The 19,773-nt window shown below is 42.7% G+C and overlaps 1 protein-coding gene across 3 annotated transcripts in view; it reads left to right on the plus strand.

Moving 5' to 3' along the window:
• The window catches only part of LOC115205046 (ecto-NOX disulfide-thiol exchanger 2), a 250,544-nt gene that overhangs the window by 189,221 nt on the left and 41,550 nt on the right, over positions 1–19,773 (plus strand). For all 3 annotated transcript variants that reach the window (XM_029770607.1, XM_029770608.1, XM_029770609.1), the window contains 4 exons: positions 2,983–3,189; positions 4,397–4,630; positions 7,527–7,739; positions 13,490–13,596. In XM_029770607.1, the coding sequence (XP_029626467.1) occupies positions 2,983–3,189; positions 4,397–4,630; positions 7,527–7,739; positions 13,490–13,596 (761 nt within the window). The remainder of the gene's footprint in view (positions 1–2,982; positions 3,190–4,396; positions 4,631–7,526; positions 7,740–13,489; positions 13,597–19,773) is intronic.

The raw sequence follows: 19,773 nt of genomic DNA on the forward strand, positions 1-19,773 counted from the left end.
CAACTGCACATGGGGACGAAGATCATACTTTTTGGAGAAATGTCCTCTGGTCTGATGAAACAAAAATAGAACTGTTTGGCCATAATGACCATCGTTACGTTTGGAGGAAAAGGGGGGAGGATTGCAAGCCAAAGAACACCATCCCAACCGTGAAGCACGGAGGTGGCAGCATCATGTTGTGGGGTGCTTTGCTGCAGGAGGGACTGCTGCACTTCACAAAATAGATGGCATCATGCGGTAGGAAAATGATGTGGATATATTGAAGCAACATCTCAAGACATCAGTCAGGAAGTTAAAGCTTGGTCGCAAATGGGTCTTCCAAATGGACAATGACCCCAAGCAAACTTCCAAAGTTGTGGCAAAATGGCTTAAGGACAGCAAAGTCAAGGTATTGGAGTGGCCATCACAAAGCCCTGACCTCAATCCTATAGAATATTTGTGGGCAGAATTGAAAAAGCGTATGCGAGCAAGGAGGCCTACAAACCTGACTCAGTTACACCAGCTCTGTCAGGAGGAATGGGCCAAAATTCACCCAACTTATTGTAAGAAGCTTGGGTCAAACATTTCGGGTAGCCTTCCACAAGATAAACAATTTAAAGGCAATGATACCAAATACTAATTGAGTGTCTGTAAACTTCTGACCCACTGGGAATGTGATGAACAAAATAAAAGCTGAAATAAATCATTCTCTCTACTATTATTCTGACATTTGACATTCTTAAAATTAAGTGGTGATCCTAACTGACCTAAGACATTTTTACTCTGATTAAATGTCAGGAATTGTGAAAAACTGAGTTTAAAATGTATTTGTCTAAGGTGTACATGTATGTAAACTTCTGCCTTCAACTGTATAGGTAGGGGTATAGTGACTAGCAGCAGTGTGTGTGTGACGTCAGTATGCATTTGTGTGTTGGCGTATTTAGTGTGTGTTGGCGAATTTAGTGTGTGTTTTGGTATGTAAGTATGTGTGGGTAGAATCCCAAAAAGGATCAATACAGGTAGCAATTTGATTTGCTATTTAGTAGTCTTGTTTTGAAGTCTTATGACTTTGGTGTAGAAGCTTTTCAGGGTCCTGTTGGTTCCAAACTTGGTGTGTTGGTATCGCCCTGCGGTAGCAGAGAGAACAGTCTGTGGCTGGAGTCTTTGACACATTTTTGGGCCTTCCTCTGACATCGCCTGGTATAGAGGTCCAGAATGGGTGGAAGCTCGGCCCCAGTGATGTACTGGGCAGTACGCACTACCCTCTGTTGAGCCTTGCGGTCGGATGCCAAGCAGTTACCATACCAAGCAAGGATGCAGCCTGTCAAGATGCTCTCGGTGGTGCAGCTGTATAACTTTTTGAGGATCTGAGGGCCCATGCCACATATTTTCAGAGGCATTGTTATGCCCTCATCACAACTGTGTTGGTGTGTTTGGACCATGATAATGATGTGGACATCGAGGATCTTGAAGCTCTCGACCCGCTCCACTATAGCCCCATCGATGTAAATGGGGGTGTGCTCGGCCCTCCATTTCCTGTAGTCCACAATCAGCTCCTTTGTCTTACTGATGTTGAGTAAGAGGTTGTTGTCCTGGTGCCACACCTCCGTAAAGGCTGTTTCATTGCTGCCGGTGATCATGCCTACCACCACCGTGTGGTAGGTGTTGGAGTCGTGTGCGGCCACACAGTCGTGGGTGAACAGGGAGTACAGGAGGGGACTAAGCATGCACCCCTGAGGGGCCCCCATGTTGAGGGTCAGTGTGGCAGATGTGTTGTTGCCTATTCTCACCACCTGGGGGCGGTCCGTCAGGAAGTCCAGGATCCAGTTGCAGAGGGAGAGGTTAAGTCCCAGGGACCTTAGCTTAATGATGAGCTTCGGGGGCACCATGGCGTTGAACTCTGAGCTGTAGTCGATGAATAGCATTCTCACGTAGGTGTTCCTTTTGTCCATGTGGGAAAGGGCAGTGTGGAGTGCAATAGAGATTGCATCATCTGTGGATCTGTTGGGGTGGTCCAGGGTGTCTGGGAGGATGGTGTTGATGTGAGTAATGACCAGCCTTTCAAAGCATTTCATGGCTACAGATGTGAGTGCTACGTGGCGATAATCATTTAGACAGGTTACCTTGGTGGTCTGCTTGAAACATGTAGGTATTACAGACTGGGTCAGGGAGAGGTTGAAAATGTCAGTGAAGACACTTGCCAGCTGGTCAGTGCATGCCCTGAGTATGCCTGCTGGTAATACGTCTGTCCCTGCAGCCTTGTGAATGTTAACTTGTTTAAAGGTCTTACTCACATCTGCTATGACGAGCGTGATCACACAGTCGTCCGGAACAGCTGGTGCTCTCACGCATGGTTGTGTTGCTTGCCTCGAAGTGAGCATTGAAGGCATTTAGCTCGTCTGGCAGTGTGTGACTTGGTTTCCCTTTGTAATCTGTGATAATTTGCAAGCCCTGCCACATTTGACAAGCGTCAGAGCCGGTGTAGTAGCATTTGATCTTATTGATGCTGTATTGATGCTTTGCCTGTTTGATGGTTCGTTGGGGGGTGCCCATCCAACCAACTACCTACCACATCCCCATATTTGTTTTTCTGCTCTTTTGCACACCAGTATTTCTACTTGCACATCCTCATCTGCACATATATCACTCCAGTGTAAATTGCTAAATTGTAATTACTTTGCCACTATTGGCCTATTTATTGCCGTACCTCCTTTCTTCATTTGCACACAATGTATACAGATTTTTCTATTGTGTTATTGACTGTACGTTTGTTTATTCCATGTGTAACTCTGTGTTGTTTTTGTCGCACTGCTTTGCTTTATCTTGGCCAGGTCACAGTTGTAAATGAGAACTTGTTCTCAACTTGCCTACCTGGTTAAATAAAGGTGAAATAAAAAAAATATTTAAAAAACTCAGGTCAAATGAATACTTTATTATCATTCTTTGTTTCCAAGTTTACAGATAGTTCTCTGTTTTGACGACTCTCTCTCTTCTCATCTACAGACCTTCCCTCTCCGGCCATGAGGGAGCGCCCTCCAGGTTGTAAAACGGTGTTTGTGGGCGGTCTGCCAGAGAATGCCACCGAAGCACTCATCGTGGAGGTGTTTGGCCAGTGTGGTGACATCATCGCCATCCGCAAGAGCAAGAAGAACTTCTGTCACATCCGATTCACTGAAGAGTTCACTGTAGACAGAGCCCTCTTCTTGTCTGGTACGCTTCCTATGTTTCCTATTAAACATCATGGAATAAATGCAACCTGTTTCCAGTCAGAGACCATCACTATGCAGGTCAATGAGAAGACAACTAGAGGTGTAGTGGAATACATGTCTTCGATACCCTTACTATTGAGGTGACAATGGCAGAGGTGTAGTTAAATAAATAGAGTTCTGAATGGAGGAAATGAATCACCAGTACCAGTCCCATTAGTCATGTGACAGCAGAGGGTGTTTTGTTATCTAATCTCCTTTTTCCAGCTACTAGACTCCAGCCACATCTTAAATCTCCTTCTTTTCTAAAGCTACTAGACTCCAGCCACATCTTAAATCTCTCTCTTTTCTAAAGCTACTAGACTCCAGCCACATCTTAAATCTCTCTCTTTTCTAAAGCTACTAGACTCCAGCCACATCTTACATCTCTCTCTTTTCTAAAGCTATTAGACTCCAGCCGCATCTTAAATCTCTCTCTTTTCTAAAGCTACTAGACTCCAGCCGCATCTTAAATCTCTCTCTTTTCTAAAGCTACTAGACTCCAGCCACATCTTAAATCTCTCTCTGTATGCAAACTGGAGGACATATATCACAGCCCCACAAAACGCAGAGGAGGCAAAAGTAAACTGGAAGCCCACGTTAATTTCTCCCTTTTGGCAGAGACTGGAGAGATAGAAACAGAGAGTGAGAGCAACAGAAAGATAGAGTGGGAGAGACACCAGGAAGAGAGAAAGAGAAACAGATAGGAGTGGCAGAGAGAGAGAGGAAAGAAGAATGAGAGAAAGGAGGGAAAAGGAAAGAGGAGCAATTAGCAATTTCTACCATGTCACGAGAGGAGCAATTAGTCTCTTTAAGTCTCCTCTATAAATTAGTATAGAGAGAGCAGAGTCGTTTCCTACTCCAACCCAGAAAAGCTACTTTAGCTGGGATGCAGCTGTGACAGAGGATCAAACAGATAAAAAATAGGGAGAGAGCCTCAGAGGGATGGATAGACAGGTGGATGGACAGATCGTTTTAACCCAAATAGAGGATGTCAGGCATCAAGATCGAGATGCAGGTGTCTGACAGAAAGTGGTGTGCGTATTTCCCGCATGTTACTGCCCTGCACCTGTTAGTTTAACAGAGTGAAATGTCACTGTGATGTTACCACCTGGTTCTAACTCACTCCCCTCCTCCCTCCCCCTTTGCTCTCGCTCCACCCTCCTCCCCAGGCTACCGTATGCGTCTGGGCTCCAGTACAGACAAGAAGGACACAGGGCGGCTCCATGTGGACTTTGCCCAAGCCAGAGATGACCTGTATGAGTGGGAGTGTCGTCAGCGCATGTATGCCAGAGAGGAGAGGCACCGCAGGAGGATGGAGGAGGACCGTTTCAGACCCCCCTCTCCTCCACTCATTGTTCATTACTCAGACCACGAGTGTAGTCAGCTGGGGGACAAGATTAAAGGTGGGGCTCCACGACTTATCGAAGAGTATCCCTTTAATGTGTTTGATTGATGTGTGCATGCATGCGTTTGTGCGTATGTATTTATAGACTTAAAGATGGCGAAAGGAAAGCATAGACTTCCCCACTACTGTAATCTGCTGTAGTACACAAATATCCCCTCCCATAACTTGTAATACTTAAAGATGTCTGAATGTGAGGATTCCAGTGGAAAGTAGGTCAACATCATGTTTTGTGAATTAGTGATGAGGTTAGCAAAGACAGTTCGCCTCGCTGCTGTCTTAGCCCAAACACCTTGACATGTTCTCCATTAACTGTTTCACAGAGAGAGCAGTAACATTTTAACTGCGGAAATTATGAATGTGGCTTCTATACTTTCAGTTGAGCTGCGAAGCTGCTAGATGTGAACATTTGTGGCAGCCAGGCAGCAGCCGGATGTTTTAGTATCTACACATCTCTTCAACACATCCCGCAGCTCTTACTGTATTTGTACATTGACTCTTAGGGACCTCGTCAAAGGGTGTTATTTTGATACGCCTCTTAGCTCCCTAGATGCATTGTATGACATTGAAGGTGATAATTATGTTCATCAGATGCCACAGCCTCACAGTTAAATACTCATTCAGTCCAAATATGAATAATCTATGGACCCTGGTCATTGTCAGTGATTGACTAGTATTGATACCTACTGAGAATGTGTATTAATAATGGAACTGTAGTTACCAGGAAGGACTAGTGACTGTCGAGGGCCTGGAAATCTAAGTCATTCTATAATATAGACCTCAGCGAGTTCTAGTTATGACAGATTCATTTCTGACACCTTGATTCAATATCGAAAGCAGTGATGGATTATTTAAGTAAATCATTCACAGAAGTGTGTGTGTATGTGTGTGTGTGTGGGGGGGGGGTCCATGTGTGCGGGGGAGGCTTCTGTGGGCTTCATCTTAAATCAATTAAAAAGGCTTCCAGCTGCTCAATCTGTGTTAGTATGTGTGTTAGAGAGTGAGTGAGTGATTTGTATTTTCTCTCATACCCTCTCTTCCCCTCCTTGTGTTGAGTTAGAGGATCCTTTATTAGGAAGCTAATAAGCACTAACCAAATGCAATGTAATGAGCACCAGTGTCATTAATGGTGCCTGGAGAAATGGCTATACGCAGAAACAAAAGAGTGATCAAATTAAGATCTTACATCTGTACACTCTAGATGACATGAAATGATAAATCCCATATTGGTCTTTCACAGTCAGGCCAACCCAAGCTGCACTGTGCAAGTAGGCTAATAGTAGTTTCTACTAGGCTGTCAACTGAGTACGAAATTCACAGGTTTCAGATTTTCAACAAATGAAATTGGTTTTCGCTCTCAAGTCACACTTTATTCATAGAAAAACAACAATTGGATGTTCTAAGTCCACAAGAATGCTTAAACCACATCAGGAGACCACTTGAGGCCTGGGAAAATTATAATTTTCAATTCATCTGAGCAGGCACCTAACACTGTTGTTTGGTTAGCAGTGTTTCTGTAGAGTTTGCAAAACAAATGCCCACTGGATTGATGCAAATAATCATGATATCATTCTGCCAGGTAGGTATAGGTTAATTTTTAGCTAGTTAACATTTCATTTTTGGGAAAGCCTTTCCATTTACCAGAAGACGGTTAGGCCTCATTAGCGTCACTATATTTTTCTTATTCCTTAATTGTTTGAAACCTGGACGTTTTACTTCATATTATGAGGAATGTCTGACCTTGCTTCAAAGTAGCCTGTAGCCAAAATCCCACCATAGAAACGTGGAGGAAATTATTTTATAAATACTTTCTCATTTGCTCTTTCCTGTTCTATTGGTATTCAAACTTTCCTTGTCTAGCAGCCAAACGCATTATCCTAGTCATATTAACAACCCATGATAGTTATTGCATCACTGTCGATGAAACCTCATTTTAGAGCTGTGTTTTCCCGCAAATTGCATTTTGGAACGTTTGAGCGTAGGCCTACCGCTGTGTGCACATTGCAGCGCTTAAAATGTGAAGAAATAATAGTTTATCAACATTTTAAGCTAAATATTATGTTCTGTTCCATCAGCCTTATTAAATGATACGGCATATACCTCCAGTACGCTACTTTGATACACATCGTGGGGATTAAAATGTGAGTATATGCAATTCCCACTGAAAATAAAGTGAGTATACGGTGTATTCCTGCGTATACCCTCCATTACACCACTGAGTGTCATTAACAATGAAAATCAATAACACTCTTGTCTCTTGACATCACCTTATCAGTCTACGACCCAAAAATGAATAATGCAAAACAACCACTGTTGTTCATACAAAGGCATTTGAAACATGATATTTATTCCATTCATTCACTGCCCTCTAGTTAACATTCAGAGCAGTACTGGAGAAAAGCCAGAAGCTGTGGTGCCATTTAGAATGAATTTGAGGGATTTCATTAAAGATATCACTATTCTTTCTCCTACCCTCTCTCCTATCCCGTCTCCCCTCCTTCACTATTCTCCCCCCCGTTCCTCTCCTCTCCTGCTATCAGCTTTGGGATGAATTAATACACTTTTTTTCTCTAATGAACTGTGACACATCAAGGTCTCCACGGAAATGGTTTGGTCTGCAAACACTGTGACTTCTTGCTTCTCTGCTATCTCTGTGGCGCCTCTCCTCTCAGTTCACTATCAGGCCTTGATACATAGGACAGAATAACTTTCAAACCATCCTACTGAATTATTTGTTATTTAATGCAGAAATTCATGTTCTAATTCTGAATTCTGTTTCAAACCACAAATGGATTCTTACCACTAACCCTAACATTACATTTCTTTTGTACCTCTAACAAATCTAGCTACTGACCATAACCTTTAGTTTGACTTTAATAACCCTATCCTCTCCTCAGATGAGGCAGTGTTTGCAGAGGCAGTGCGCGTGCTGCTGACCTGGGTGGAACGCGGCGAGGTGAACCGTCGTAACGCCAACAACTTCTATTCCATGATCCAGTCGTCCAACAGCCACATCCGCCAGCTGATGAGTCAAAAGGCCACCCACGAGAAGGAGATGGAGGAGGCCAAGGACAAGTTCAAGAGCGCTCTATCTGGCATCCTGGCACAATGTGAGTACACACTAGACTGACATCACACACCCACATACAGAGGGAAAGAGAACCATGTCTCACGTCAGGGTCAACATCAAACCACTCCTTGCGTTCTCTTGAGGCAACGTCACATTGTCCCTGTAAAAGTTCCCCATACTCAAGTGATTTTCATGTCACAACTTCACTTGTCCTATTATTACAGGTCAGTGCTCCATACATGATGGAACAAACACTCGGGACATTAAACAGAAATTGTATTTTCTGAAAACACACACATACAGCTGGGCACAAACAGAGCACTTCTGAAGACCCCCTTTATGGGAATACTCTTTGAAGGAGTAGATTTGGAGCAGTTTGGCTGCTAAAGGCCACTGATGGCAGCAATAACACTAACAGGTTATTTAGGGAGCTGTTTTTATTTATTTATTTATTTATTTCACCTTTATTTAACCAGGTAGGCAAGTTGAGAACAAGTTCTCATTTACAATTGCGACCTGGCCAAGATAAAGCAAAGCAGTTCGACAACATACAAATACACAGAGTTACACATGGAGTAAAACAACATACAATCAATGATGCAGTAGAAAAAAATAAGACTATATACAATGTGAGCAAATGATGTGAGATAAGGGAGGTAAAGGCAAAAAAAATTCCATGGTGTTAGCTATCTTTCTTAGCACATCCTCATTAAACCCAGAGTGGCCATCTCTCTAGCTCCATCTCCCAATATCTCTCTCCATCTTTATTGTCTTTCTCCCAGCTTCCCTCTCCCTCACTCTCTCTTTCTCTCCATCTCTCCATCTCCTAGTGATTGACACCTCTAACACCTCTGTTAGGTGTCGACTCCTGTAGAGCTGACCCTGGGTCAGTCAGAACCATTAGACTACCCAGGTCAGCCAGAGACATTCAGATAGTTCCTGAGTCAGTCAGATACATTCAGGTATTACCAGTACCTGGGTCAGTCAGAACCATTAGACTACCTGGGTCAGCCAGAAACATTCAGATATTACCAGTACCTGGGTCAGCCAGATACATTCAGATAGTACCAGTATCTGGGTCAGCCAGAGACATTCAGATATTACCAGTACCTGGGTCAGCCAGATACATTCAGATAGTACCAGTACCTGGGTCAGCCAGAGACATTCAGGTAGTACCAGTATCTGGGTCAGCCAGAGACATTCAGGTAGTACCAGTATCTGGGTCAGCCAGAGACATTCAGGTAGTACCAGTATCTGGGTCAGCCAGAGACATTCAGGTAGTACCAGTGCCTGGGTCAGCCAGAGACATTCAGGTAGTACCAGTGCCTGGGTCAGCCAAAGACATTCAGGTAGTAACAGTGCCTGGATCAGCAAGAGCAAATTCATATAGTATCACCCAGAGGTGGGACCAAGTCATTGTTTTACAAGTCACAAGTAAGTCTCAAGTCTTAGCACTCAAGTCCCAAGTCAAGAAAGGCAAGTCCGAGTCAAGTCTCAAGTCTTTAACTTTGAGTTTCGAGTCCTAAACAAGTCATAATATGCTCCTTTTTCACCTTTATTTAACCAGGTAGGCTAGTTGAGAACAAGTTCTCATTTACAACTGCGACCTGGCCAAGATAAAGCAAAGCAGTTTGACACATACAACAACACAGAGTTACACATGGAATAAACAAACATACAATCAATAATACAATAGAAAAAGTCTATACAGTATGTGCAAATGTGATCGACTATCAAGGATCGCTATGGGACGCAATCGGGCGATGTGGGCTTGTACACAATTGTCCAATCTTGTTTTAGTAACGTCAGGCAGGATTTAGGCTACCAACTGCCTAGCCAGTTATAGCTCAATCTTGGGTGCAATGATCACGTTTCCGCACTGACTGACTGTGTGGAGGCTCATTGATTTAACTTTACGCTAGCCTACATGATACACTAGTAAAGTAATAAAATATATAGCTGTCGGCTATATTAGCCACGACTTACCGTTCTTTGCGCAGCTTCAAATGTCGAACAAAGTTGGAAATTGTTGCGCCTCCGTCTGTAATTTTTTTCCCGCATGTTTTGCAAGTTGCAATCCATTTTTTGTTGATACAGCGTTGTCTTTATATCCGAAAATAATAATTTTGGGTATCGTCTTTCCAAGGGCTCAATCTGAATTCACCCACCGACGTTCCTCTGCACTGCCACGCACAATTTGATTGGCCGCTGTCCGATTCCAACTTTAATTCATTAAATGAAGAGTTGATGCGCTGCACACTTTTTTTAACAGCATAATTTTTTATATTTGGGCTTGGGGAGGGTATCGGGTCATAAGGCTCAAGTCCAAGTCAAGTCACGAGTCATTGGTGTTAAAGTCAAAGTCGAGTCCAAGTCATCATATTTGTGACTCGAGTCTGACTTGAGTCCAAGTCATGTGACTCGAGACCACACCTCTGGTATCATCATCCCATCCATATTATCATTCTGAGCGCCAACTAGGGAACTCATTTAACTTGAGGCGGGATTAACCTGGGGCATGTTGGTAGTCTACAGATGTAACTCTTGTTTGTCAGCCATTCAGCTGTAACTCCTGTGCTTTAAAAGACAACATCCCAAAGGGAGCAGACCCAGTTTTATAAACCTGCTTTAACCTTCTCTGTGGCAGTCTCTCTGTATCTCACAGCTGTGACAGGCGTGACACTAAGAACCAAGGATATAACACACTCCCATACCTGCCGGGGGGATTAGAGATATTCATGTCTGAGTTTGCAAGAAACCTGTGATGGGCGGAGCTACCTTACACAAGGACTATTTGAACTCACTCGAGTGATCATTGAATGGCGATGATCTGTCATTGGGCCTGTGAAATATTGATATCACATACAGTAACTTATGTACTAAGTACTCTTTCTATTGTAGGATTCATGAAACCTCCGCTTCAATGACTCTTGCTTTTGAATATGATCGACACCAACACAATCGCCACAGATAGACATAACGATAATCACATAGACATAACAATAAACACAGACAGACAGACATATAAACATAACAATCATCACAGACAGACAGACTTATAAACATAACAATCATCAGAGATAATAAAACACGTAACAAAGAAACACCTATGATTTAACAACTCTTTAGCCACTCAATGTACTCTAAATTCTTACAAAAAGCATGCTGTTGTATACCTCTTGTGTGTTAAACTAGTACTTAGGAGCAATGTTTATTTGATGAGAAAGAAGGTAAGTTTGTTTTTGGCCCCGCAAGTACAGTATCTAGTGCTGCATGTAGAAATAGTCCAGTGTAATCTCCCCCAGAGGTCTGACACAAACTCCTCTAGTTAACGTTAGCCTGTGTTAGTCAGTGGATAGCTGATCTGAAGGAACCCATAGCCATATAGTCAAAGTAAGTAACACCTCTGTACATGGAAACAAATGGAAGCAATTAAATGAGTCATATCGATGATTGAAAAGGCCAAAAGGGAAAATGTATAGCTGACCTGATTCACAACTGCCAATGCTAAGAGCATGCATGAGTTCAGATATCTTTGGTGATACACCACCTACAGTAGTGTGTTAGTATGGACATTGAGATGGACCACATAATTGGTTTTCTTTATACAGTGATGTATTTGAAAGAACACAGTGGGTCTCTCTCTTGTTCTCTTTTAAAGTCCACCCTCCTCCATCACAGTAATCCATACAAACACTTATTTCTATTCAGGAGTTTGTCAGCGGTTTCACCCTTACAAATGTCAACACAGACTTTGGTGTCCTGGGAGGCAGGGATACACTGTCGTTCTGTGAACAAAGCCACCTCCATATATACCAGGCTTTCTCACAGCTGCACATTTGAATACATAGACATGTTGTTTCCAAATGTAATATAATTTAATATCACACATTCCTCCATTTGGCATTTGGTTGTTGTCACCTTGAATGGAATGGTTCCTTTAAAAAGCCTGCTCTGGAGCAGGTTATTCAAACAGGGGATGTGTCCAAAATGGCACCCTATTCCCAATATAGTGCACTGCTTTTGACCAGAGTCCTGCTTTGTATTTCACTCAGGATGATCTTTATAGAAGATGATAATCATTTCACAGCTAGATTTGGATCTGCGTCCATCATGTTTGGTGGATTTCAGTTGGTCTTTATACCACTGCATATTTCAACTACAAGATAAACCTGGTTGACAGATAGTTAATGGCCTCATTTAGAAATGCTGGCACAACTCTAGCTGGAGTGCTACAAATAACAACAAAGAACATTCACTTATCCATCAGCTATCTCTCTGACTCAGACACACACACCCATAAAAGGCGAGGCCACGACCTACACTTTGCTCTCCCCTGCCTTCCCCATCAATCTCTTCCATCAAATTAAGGATTCTGAGAAGCCACTACTGATCTAGACATGTACCACTCACTCCACCCTTTCTTCCCTTTCTTCCCTCTCTACCTCCCTCCCTGCCAAGGCCACAACTCTGGTGGCCCTATTTACTCCCCCCTGGGATCATTAAGACCCCTTTGGCAAAAAGAGAAACCCTTAACATGACCTGTTCCGATGTAAAGCTGTGGTAAATCTGTGGGAGAGTTCATGCTTCCACATTGGACTTCACAGAGTGGAAAGCTGACCAGTTCTTTAATATTGTATTTTATGAGTTGTTGAACATTTATGTCACTATGTCTTGTGTGAGTACTCTGTCTGGACAATCTGTGACTATGCTGCATTATATCAACAGGTGAGTAAATTGGTCATTCTGACACGCACACACTCAACCATACACATATACACTACCCACACACATTAATTATGAGAAACCAAAAGTGTCATGACAATTAGTACAGTCTCACAATCTCTAGCTTCATCTATTTTCGCCTATTGCTCTAGGTTCACACACTGAGGGTGTTTTTGTAACTAATCTGAGGCTGGTTGTTAATACCAGGCCCAGCTATCAATCACAGGAGTGGTTAGGAGGGTGTGATGAACAGACACGTGTCTTCCAGCAGCCCTTCCTGCTTCTTCTCTTACACCAGCCCTGAATCAAAGCTGTCATCTTACTCAGGCTCAGGGATATGACCACTCAGCCCTCCTTTCTAACCCACAATAAGGACAGTAATGAGGAGAGCCAAGTTGTATCCCAAATTGCACCTTGTTCCGGTGCACTACTTTTGACCAGAGGCCTATGGGCACTGCGTAGGGAATAGGTTGCCATTTGAGACACAGCCCCAGTCTCAGAAACAGGCTTTAGACACAGAGGCAGCCTTTGATTATGGCATTCAGAGCGTCTGAGAGTCGTAGAAGATGAGAGGTGTTGTGGTAATTAAAAACAGGAGAGGCTTTAGATGAAAAGAAGGTTTCAGTTAGTGGTAGAGACTTTACTAAGATCTCTGTCTCTTCAGAGAATTCCCTTGTTCTACAGTCAATCTCTACTGAGTCTGTATCACTGTGGAGGAGAGGAGAGAAAGAGGAGCAGATTGTGTGCGTGTGCGTGTGCAAGCAAGTGTGTGAGGCCATGGTCAGGGCAGGGGTGTGTGTGATTAGAGCAGGAGCATGCTGCTAGCTGTCTGATCTTCCTGTTGCGTTTTTAGGACGGGCTCTCTGTGATCACCTCGAGACGGGGTGACTTGCGACTCTGACCCAGAGCTGTACTATACTGTATAGAACAGAAAATAACAGTAAAAACACATAAACATACAGTAAGGTGTCTTCCTACCTGATTCCACTTTCTCACTCCTCTGCTCCTTCCCACCCGCCCTCTCTCTCTCTGGACGGTAACTGGCCCCTGCATCCCCTGCTACAGTTGAGCAGATTGTGTCTGTATTCCACGCTGCTTCCAAACAAAAGGCTTGGGACCATTTCTCCAAAGCTCAACGCAAGAACCTGGACGTGTGGCGCAAGCAAGCAGAGGTTGGTCCTTTACTTTTTCTACAATTATTTAAGCATTCTATTCATTTGGTGAAGTGCAGTATAGTCCCCATATTATTGTGTCCTTTATGTGAACAATATGTAAACATCCCCATCTCTCCAGTATTCCAGCCTCCAACTACTTTTTGTGAAATTCATGGTGTTGTCTTAGCAGGATGATTTGTGTTTGAGTATTAAAGCAAACACTAGCTTTAAAACAAGGCTTAACATTAGCCTTAGCTTAATTTAAATGGTAAAAAGAAAAATGGAACCTTGTGGTATTCTTTAAGTATTATAAAGGAACTGAGATTGTAGAACATCAACATTAAGTACTATCCTAAGAGGTAAATACTAGAGCTAACCTAATAAACACAGGATGAAGGCTAGGCTACACCCAGTCTCTCTTCTTAGTTCAGTCCCAGAGTGGGAGCTCCGGTCAGGCCCAGGTACAGGCTACTCACCCCTCTCTCCTCTGAAGGGAGTCCAGTCTGGGGAGTGCTCAGTCTCACTGCCAGGAACAGGTAATGGTAGACTCACCTTTTAGCTCAACCACAGTACACTGGATCTTTTTTTACATAACACTTCAAAACACACTTATATTTTCTTTATTTTATTACTCTCTGACTGTGCTTTCATCCAATAGGTGAACAAATAACCTACTGTATTGTTTTGTTTGGTGTAAAATGTAGGTCATGCTCAGATTTGTTCTCTATTTTCTTCGTTCTTTCCAACAAATGCAGCATTAATTACCACAAACACGTTTCCCTCTTTAATGGAGGGTGTTCAAGTGTGGCGCTGCTGTCATTTTAGGGCCAAACGGGTAAGTTTGATCTGGGTATAAATCTCTGAGGCCACCAGTGTGTAAACAGCAGATGTGGTGTGTAATTAACAGCCTATTCTCTGTCTCACAGTAACACTGACACGGTCACCATAGATCACAGGCTGGAGACGGTGTATCTCTTCTATGGATATCCTAGTGCAGGAGATAGATTACAAACTAGTGGAACAGACTCATTACAAACTGTTGATGCACGGTGGCAGTGTATAGGTGTTCTGTAAAGTGAGAATAATTTTTATGTGCAGGTCATGTGTAACTGACGGTATACAATTTGATGGGTAGGTAGCTGTGTGTTTGGGTGTGTGTATATCATGATGGACTCATTCAGAGGTATAGCTGGTTTGTCTTGATCTCAGACTGTAGAGACTCTTCTGCTCTAAAGGTAGGTGTGAGGTGGTGTGCGTAGACAAGTAACATCACTCCTCACTAAGCAGAAAATTACAATTTAAGCCTAATTTATACCATGCGTATATACGCAACACAAGAACCCAAGTTCATTATTGCAGGGTTGCACTTGTCTGTATACATTTGCTACATAACTATGCAGGACCACTGTTTTGCATAGGTAATTATAGTTATTGTGTTGGGTACTGACTAGGGTAAACATTAGGCTTAATACACATAAACATGACATTGCCTTTTTATATTCACAGCATGGAGCTAAAACATCCCTACACGCATCTCAATTAAGCTCTATGTGAATATTCATGTATTAAAAACACACAGTTACAGTATAATACAGTACAATCCCCTGCAGAGCTAATAAAATGCTAATGACACCAGGAATAGAACTCTGGAGAGTTAACAACTCTACTACTGTTCTACTGGACATAATCTCTGTCGTCACCAGGTCCAATCTTCTATTGTTCTACTGGACATAATCTCTGCCGTCACCAGGGCCAATCTTCTACTGTTCTACTGGACATAATCTCTGTCGTCACAAGGGCCAATCTTCTATTGTTCTACTGATTTTGTCAGACCTTGAGTCTCAGGGATCAAGTCCTTAGAGGAATATTAGAGCTCTCTTATTGGGAGTTTATTTTTTTATAGACAGTGTCTTTCAATGCAGAAAGACTGTTGTGGCGTGTGTGTGTCACTGTGCTGTAAATGGAGAATAGTGATGTAGCAGTCACACAGTAATCCATCAAAAATATTCCAACATTTCCCCAAAATTCCCAGGTTTTCCAGAAATCCTAGTTGGATGATACCAGATTTCCTGTTTATTCCATACTGATTCCAGGAATCTTCCAACCAGAATTTCTGGAAAACCTGGGAATTTTGGGAAGTATTTTCCCACCCTACAGCAGTGTCTTTATTGAAGGTCTGTTCTGTATTTGTCAGACAACAGGATGCACAGAATAGCAGGACTGAAAGATTGCAGAAGTTTCACTGTCAGTCTGACACCATCACAACAAACATCTGCTACCTTCCATCCATTCATTTATCCATTTGCCTCCTCACACAGTCACTCATCCATTTACCTTATTTATCCATTTACCTTATTTATCCATTTAGCTATTCAGATCCAGCCATGTATCTATCCATCTATCCATTCCACGAAATGGGTGCCTTTTGCTTCCCTTTGGTATTTTAAGTAGAAATTATCCACTGATATTGAATTTTAAAAGCTTGTTATTTTAAATGAAGTGCACTTTAATATACACCACATGGATCATTTAATAAATCAGATTTTTTATATGAATAAAGGATTAAGTAAGGGTTTTCTCTCTTTTTGGTCTATTTTCACGTCAACCCTCTTCGCTCAATTAATTTTAGGAAAACCTTATTTTATGAAACTTTCATTATGTGTGAAACATGTATCATTCTTAATTTCATGAACACCATGTGGTCCCATGCTCTTCACCGCATGAGGAGTATTGGCCAATCTTCACCTTAAACCTCAACCTTGTTAAAGGCCCCACAGTAACTTAATCAGTTTGATAATATATACCAGTTTATTTGTACAAAGGATACTTTATCAATAAGAAAATGTTGGATTTATCGCAAACATGCCTTTAAATAATATACTGAAAAAAATATGAATGCAACATGCAACAATTTCAATGATTTTATTGAGTTACAGTTCATATGGAAATCATTCATTTGATATAACTTAATTAGGCCCTAATCTATGGATTGTACATGACTGAGAATACAGATATGCATCTGTTGGTCACAGATACACTGTATATACCAACGTATGTGGCCACCCCTTCAAATTAGTGGATTCGGCTATTTCAGCCACACCCGTTACTGACAGGTGTATAAAACACAGCCTTGCAATCTCCATAGACAAGCATTGGCAGTAGAATGGCCTTACTGAAGAGCTCAGTGACTTTCAACGTGGCACTGTCATAGGATGCCACCTTTCCAACAAGTCAGTTCGTCAAATTTCTGCCCTGCTAGAGTTTCCCCGGTCAACTATAAGTGCTGTTATTGTGAAATCCAACTTTATTTGCCACATGCGCTGAATACAAGAAGTGTAGACTTTACCGTGAAATGCTTACTTGCAAGCCCTTAACCAACAGTGCAGTTCAACACTTTACATGTTGGGTTTATCTTTTTATTCAGTGTAGTTACGCAGTTGCCTGTGACAGGGTTGACAGTGTGCAGATAAAATGCTCTTAATTCATAGGATTTTAATGCATGTGATGGGGAAAGTGTTGTCCATAGGCTAAACATATTCTACATGCAATTGAATGTGGAACGAAAATATATTTGAAAGTTAATTTCTTAAAAATGTGCATGTCCAAAAGGCACCTATTATGTGGAACAACCCAACACATCTATCCATCTCTCAACTACACATCTTTGTCTTCTGGTACAGGGTTTCCCAACTGATGGCCGACGGGGGGTTTTTTGCCCCCAAATTTTCTGAGCCAAAAAGTTGGATTTATGTAATTTTCATTGTTGCACCAGGAAATCAGCTCCAAGTGATTTTAATTTTGGAAATCTGCTCCCAAGTATTCCCACTCATAATAGTGACACGCGATCGTATACAAATGTAAACAAGGTTTGAATTATCCTGTTTAAGTCAAATATTATATCTGTTTGGGATTCTTGCGGTCAAATTGTAGTCTACAAATTATTTGTAATTATGTTCCGGCCCCCGACCGTCCGCTCAAGAAAAAATTGGCCAACGGCTGAATTTAGTTTATGATCCCGGGTCTATTCTCTGCTACCACTGCTCTTATTGTCTCAGGATGTGCCCCAAATGGCACCCTAATCCCTATATAGTGCACTAAATTTGAGTAGGGCCCTCTGGTCAAAATTAGTGCACTACATAAGGAATAGTATACCATTTGTGCCGCAGCCTCATTCTTCCCACTCACTGCACAGACACAATAACTTTAAGCAACGCAGCTAGGGCTGTGGTGGTCATAACATTTTGTCAGCTGGTTATTGTCATACACAAGACTGCCGGTCTCATTGTAATTGACCGTTAGTTGACATAAACACGTTTAGTATCTCCAGGCCTCCACTCATACAAGCTGATCAAATCAAATCAAATTTATTTATATAGCCCTTCGTATATCAGCTGAAATCTCAAAGTGCTGTACAGAAACCCAGCCTAAAACCACAAACAGCAAGCAATGCATGTGAAAGAAGCACGGTGGCTAGGAAAAACTCCCAAGGAAAAAATCCCTAGAAAGGCCAAAAACCTAGATAGAAACCTAGAGAGGAACCAGGCTATGAGGGGTGGCCAGTCCTCTTCTGGCTGTGCAGGGTGGATATTATAATAGAACGTGGTCAAGATGTTAAAATGTTCATAAATGACCAGCATGGTCAAATAATAATAATCATAGTAGTTGTCGAGGGTGCAACAAGCACGTCCGGTGAACAGGTCAGGGTTCCGTAGCCGCAGGCAGAACAGTTGAAACTGGAGCAGCAGCATGGCCAGGTGGACTGGGGACAGCAAGGAGTCATCATGCCAGGTAGTCCCGAGGCATGGTCCTAGGGCTCAGGTCCTCCGAGAGAAAGAAAGAAAGAGAGAAAGAGAGAATTAGAGAGAGCATATTTAAATTCACACAGGACACCGGATAAGACAAGAGAATACTCCAGATGTAAAAGACTGACCCTAGCCCCCGACACATAAACTACTGCAGCATAAATACTGGAGGCTGAGACAGGAGGGATCAGAAGACACTGTGGCCCCATCCGATGATACCCCCGGACAGGGCCAAACAGGCAGGATATAACCCCACCCACTTTGCCAAAGCACAGCCCCCACACCACTAGAGGGATGTCTACAACCACCAACTTACCGTCCGAAGACAAGGCCGAGTATAGCCCACAAAGATCTCCGCCATGGCACAACCCAAGGGGGGGGGGGCGCCAACCCAGACAGGAAGACCACGTCAGTGACTCAACCCACTCAAGTGAAGCATCCCTCCCATGGACGGCATGGAAGAACACCAGTAAGTCAGTCCTCAGCCCCTGTAATAGGGTTAGAGGCAGAGAATCCCAGTGGAAAGAGGGGAACCGGCAAGGCAGAGACAGCAAGCGCGGTTCGTTGCTCCAGCCTTTCCGTTCACCTTCACACTCCTGGGCCAGACTATACTTAATCATAGGACCTACTGAAGAGATAAGTCTTCAGTAAAGACTTAAAGGTTGAGACTGAGTCTGCGTCTCTCACATGGGTAGGCAGACCATTCCATAAAAATGGAGCTCTTTAGGAGAAAGCCCTACCTCCAACCGTTTGCTTAGAAATTCTAGGGACAATTAGGAGGCCTGCGTCTTGTGACCGTAGCATACGTGTAGGTATGTACGGCAGGACCAAATCGGAAAGATAGGTAGGAGCAAGCCCATGTAATGCTTTGTAGGTTAGCAGTAAAACCTTGAAATCAGCCCTTGCCTTAACAGGAAGCCAGTGTAGGGAGGCTAGCACTGGAGTAATATGATCACATTTTTTGGTTCTAGTCAGGATTCTAGCAGCCGTATTTAGCACTAACTGAAGATTTTTTAGTGCTTTATCCAGGTAGCCGGAAAGTAGAGCATTGCAGTAGTCCAGCCTAGAAGTAACAAAAGCATGGATTAATTTTTCTGCGTCATTTTTGGACAGAAAGTTCCTGATTTTTGCAATGTTACGTAGATGGAAAAAAGCTGTCCTTGAAACAGTCTTGATATGTTCTTCAAAAGAGAGATCAGGGTCCAGAGTAACGCCGAGGTCCTTCACAGTTTTATTTGAGACGACTGTACAACCATCCAGATTAATTGTCAGATTCAACAGAAGATCTCTTTGTTTCTTGGGACCTAGAACAAGCATCTCTGTTTTGTCCGAGTTTAAAAGTAGAACGTTTGCAGCCATCCACTTCCTTATGTCTGAAACACAGGCTTCTAGC

This window comes from Salmo trutta, chromosome 13, assembly GCF_901001165.1.
Source record: "Salmo trutta chromosome 13, fSalTru1.1, whole genome shotgun sequence".
NCBI classification, from domain to species: Eukaryota; Metazoa; Chordata; class Actinopteri; order Salmoniformes; family Salmonidae; genus Salmo; species Salmo trutta.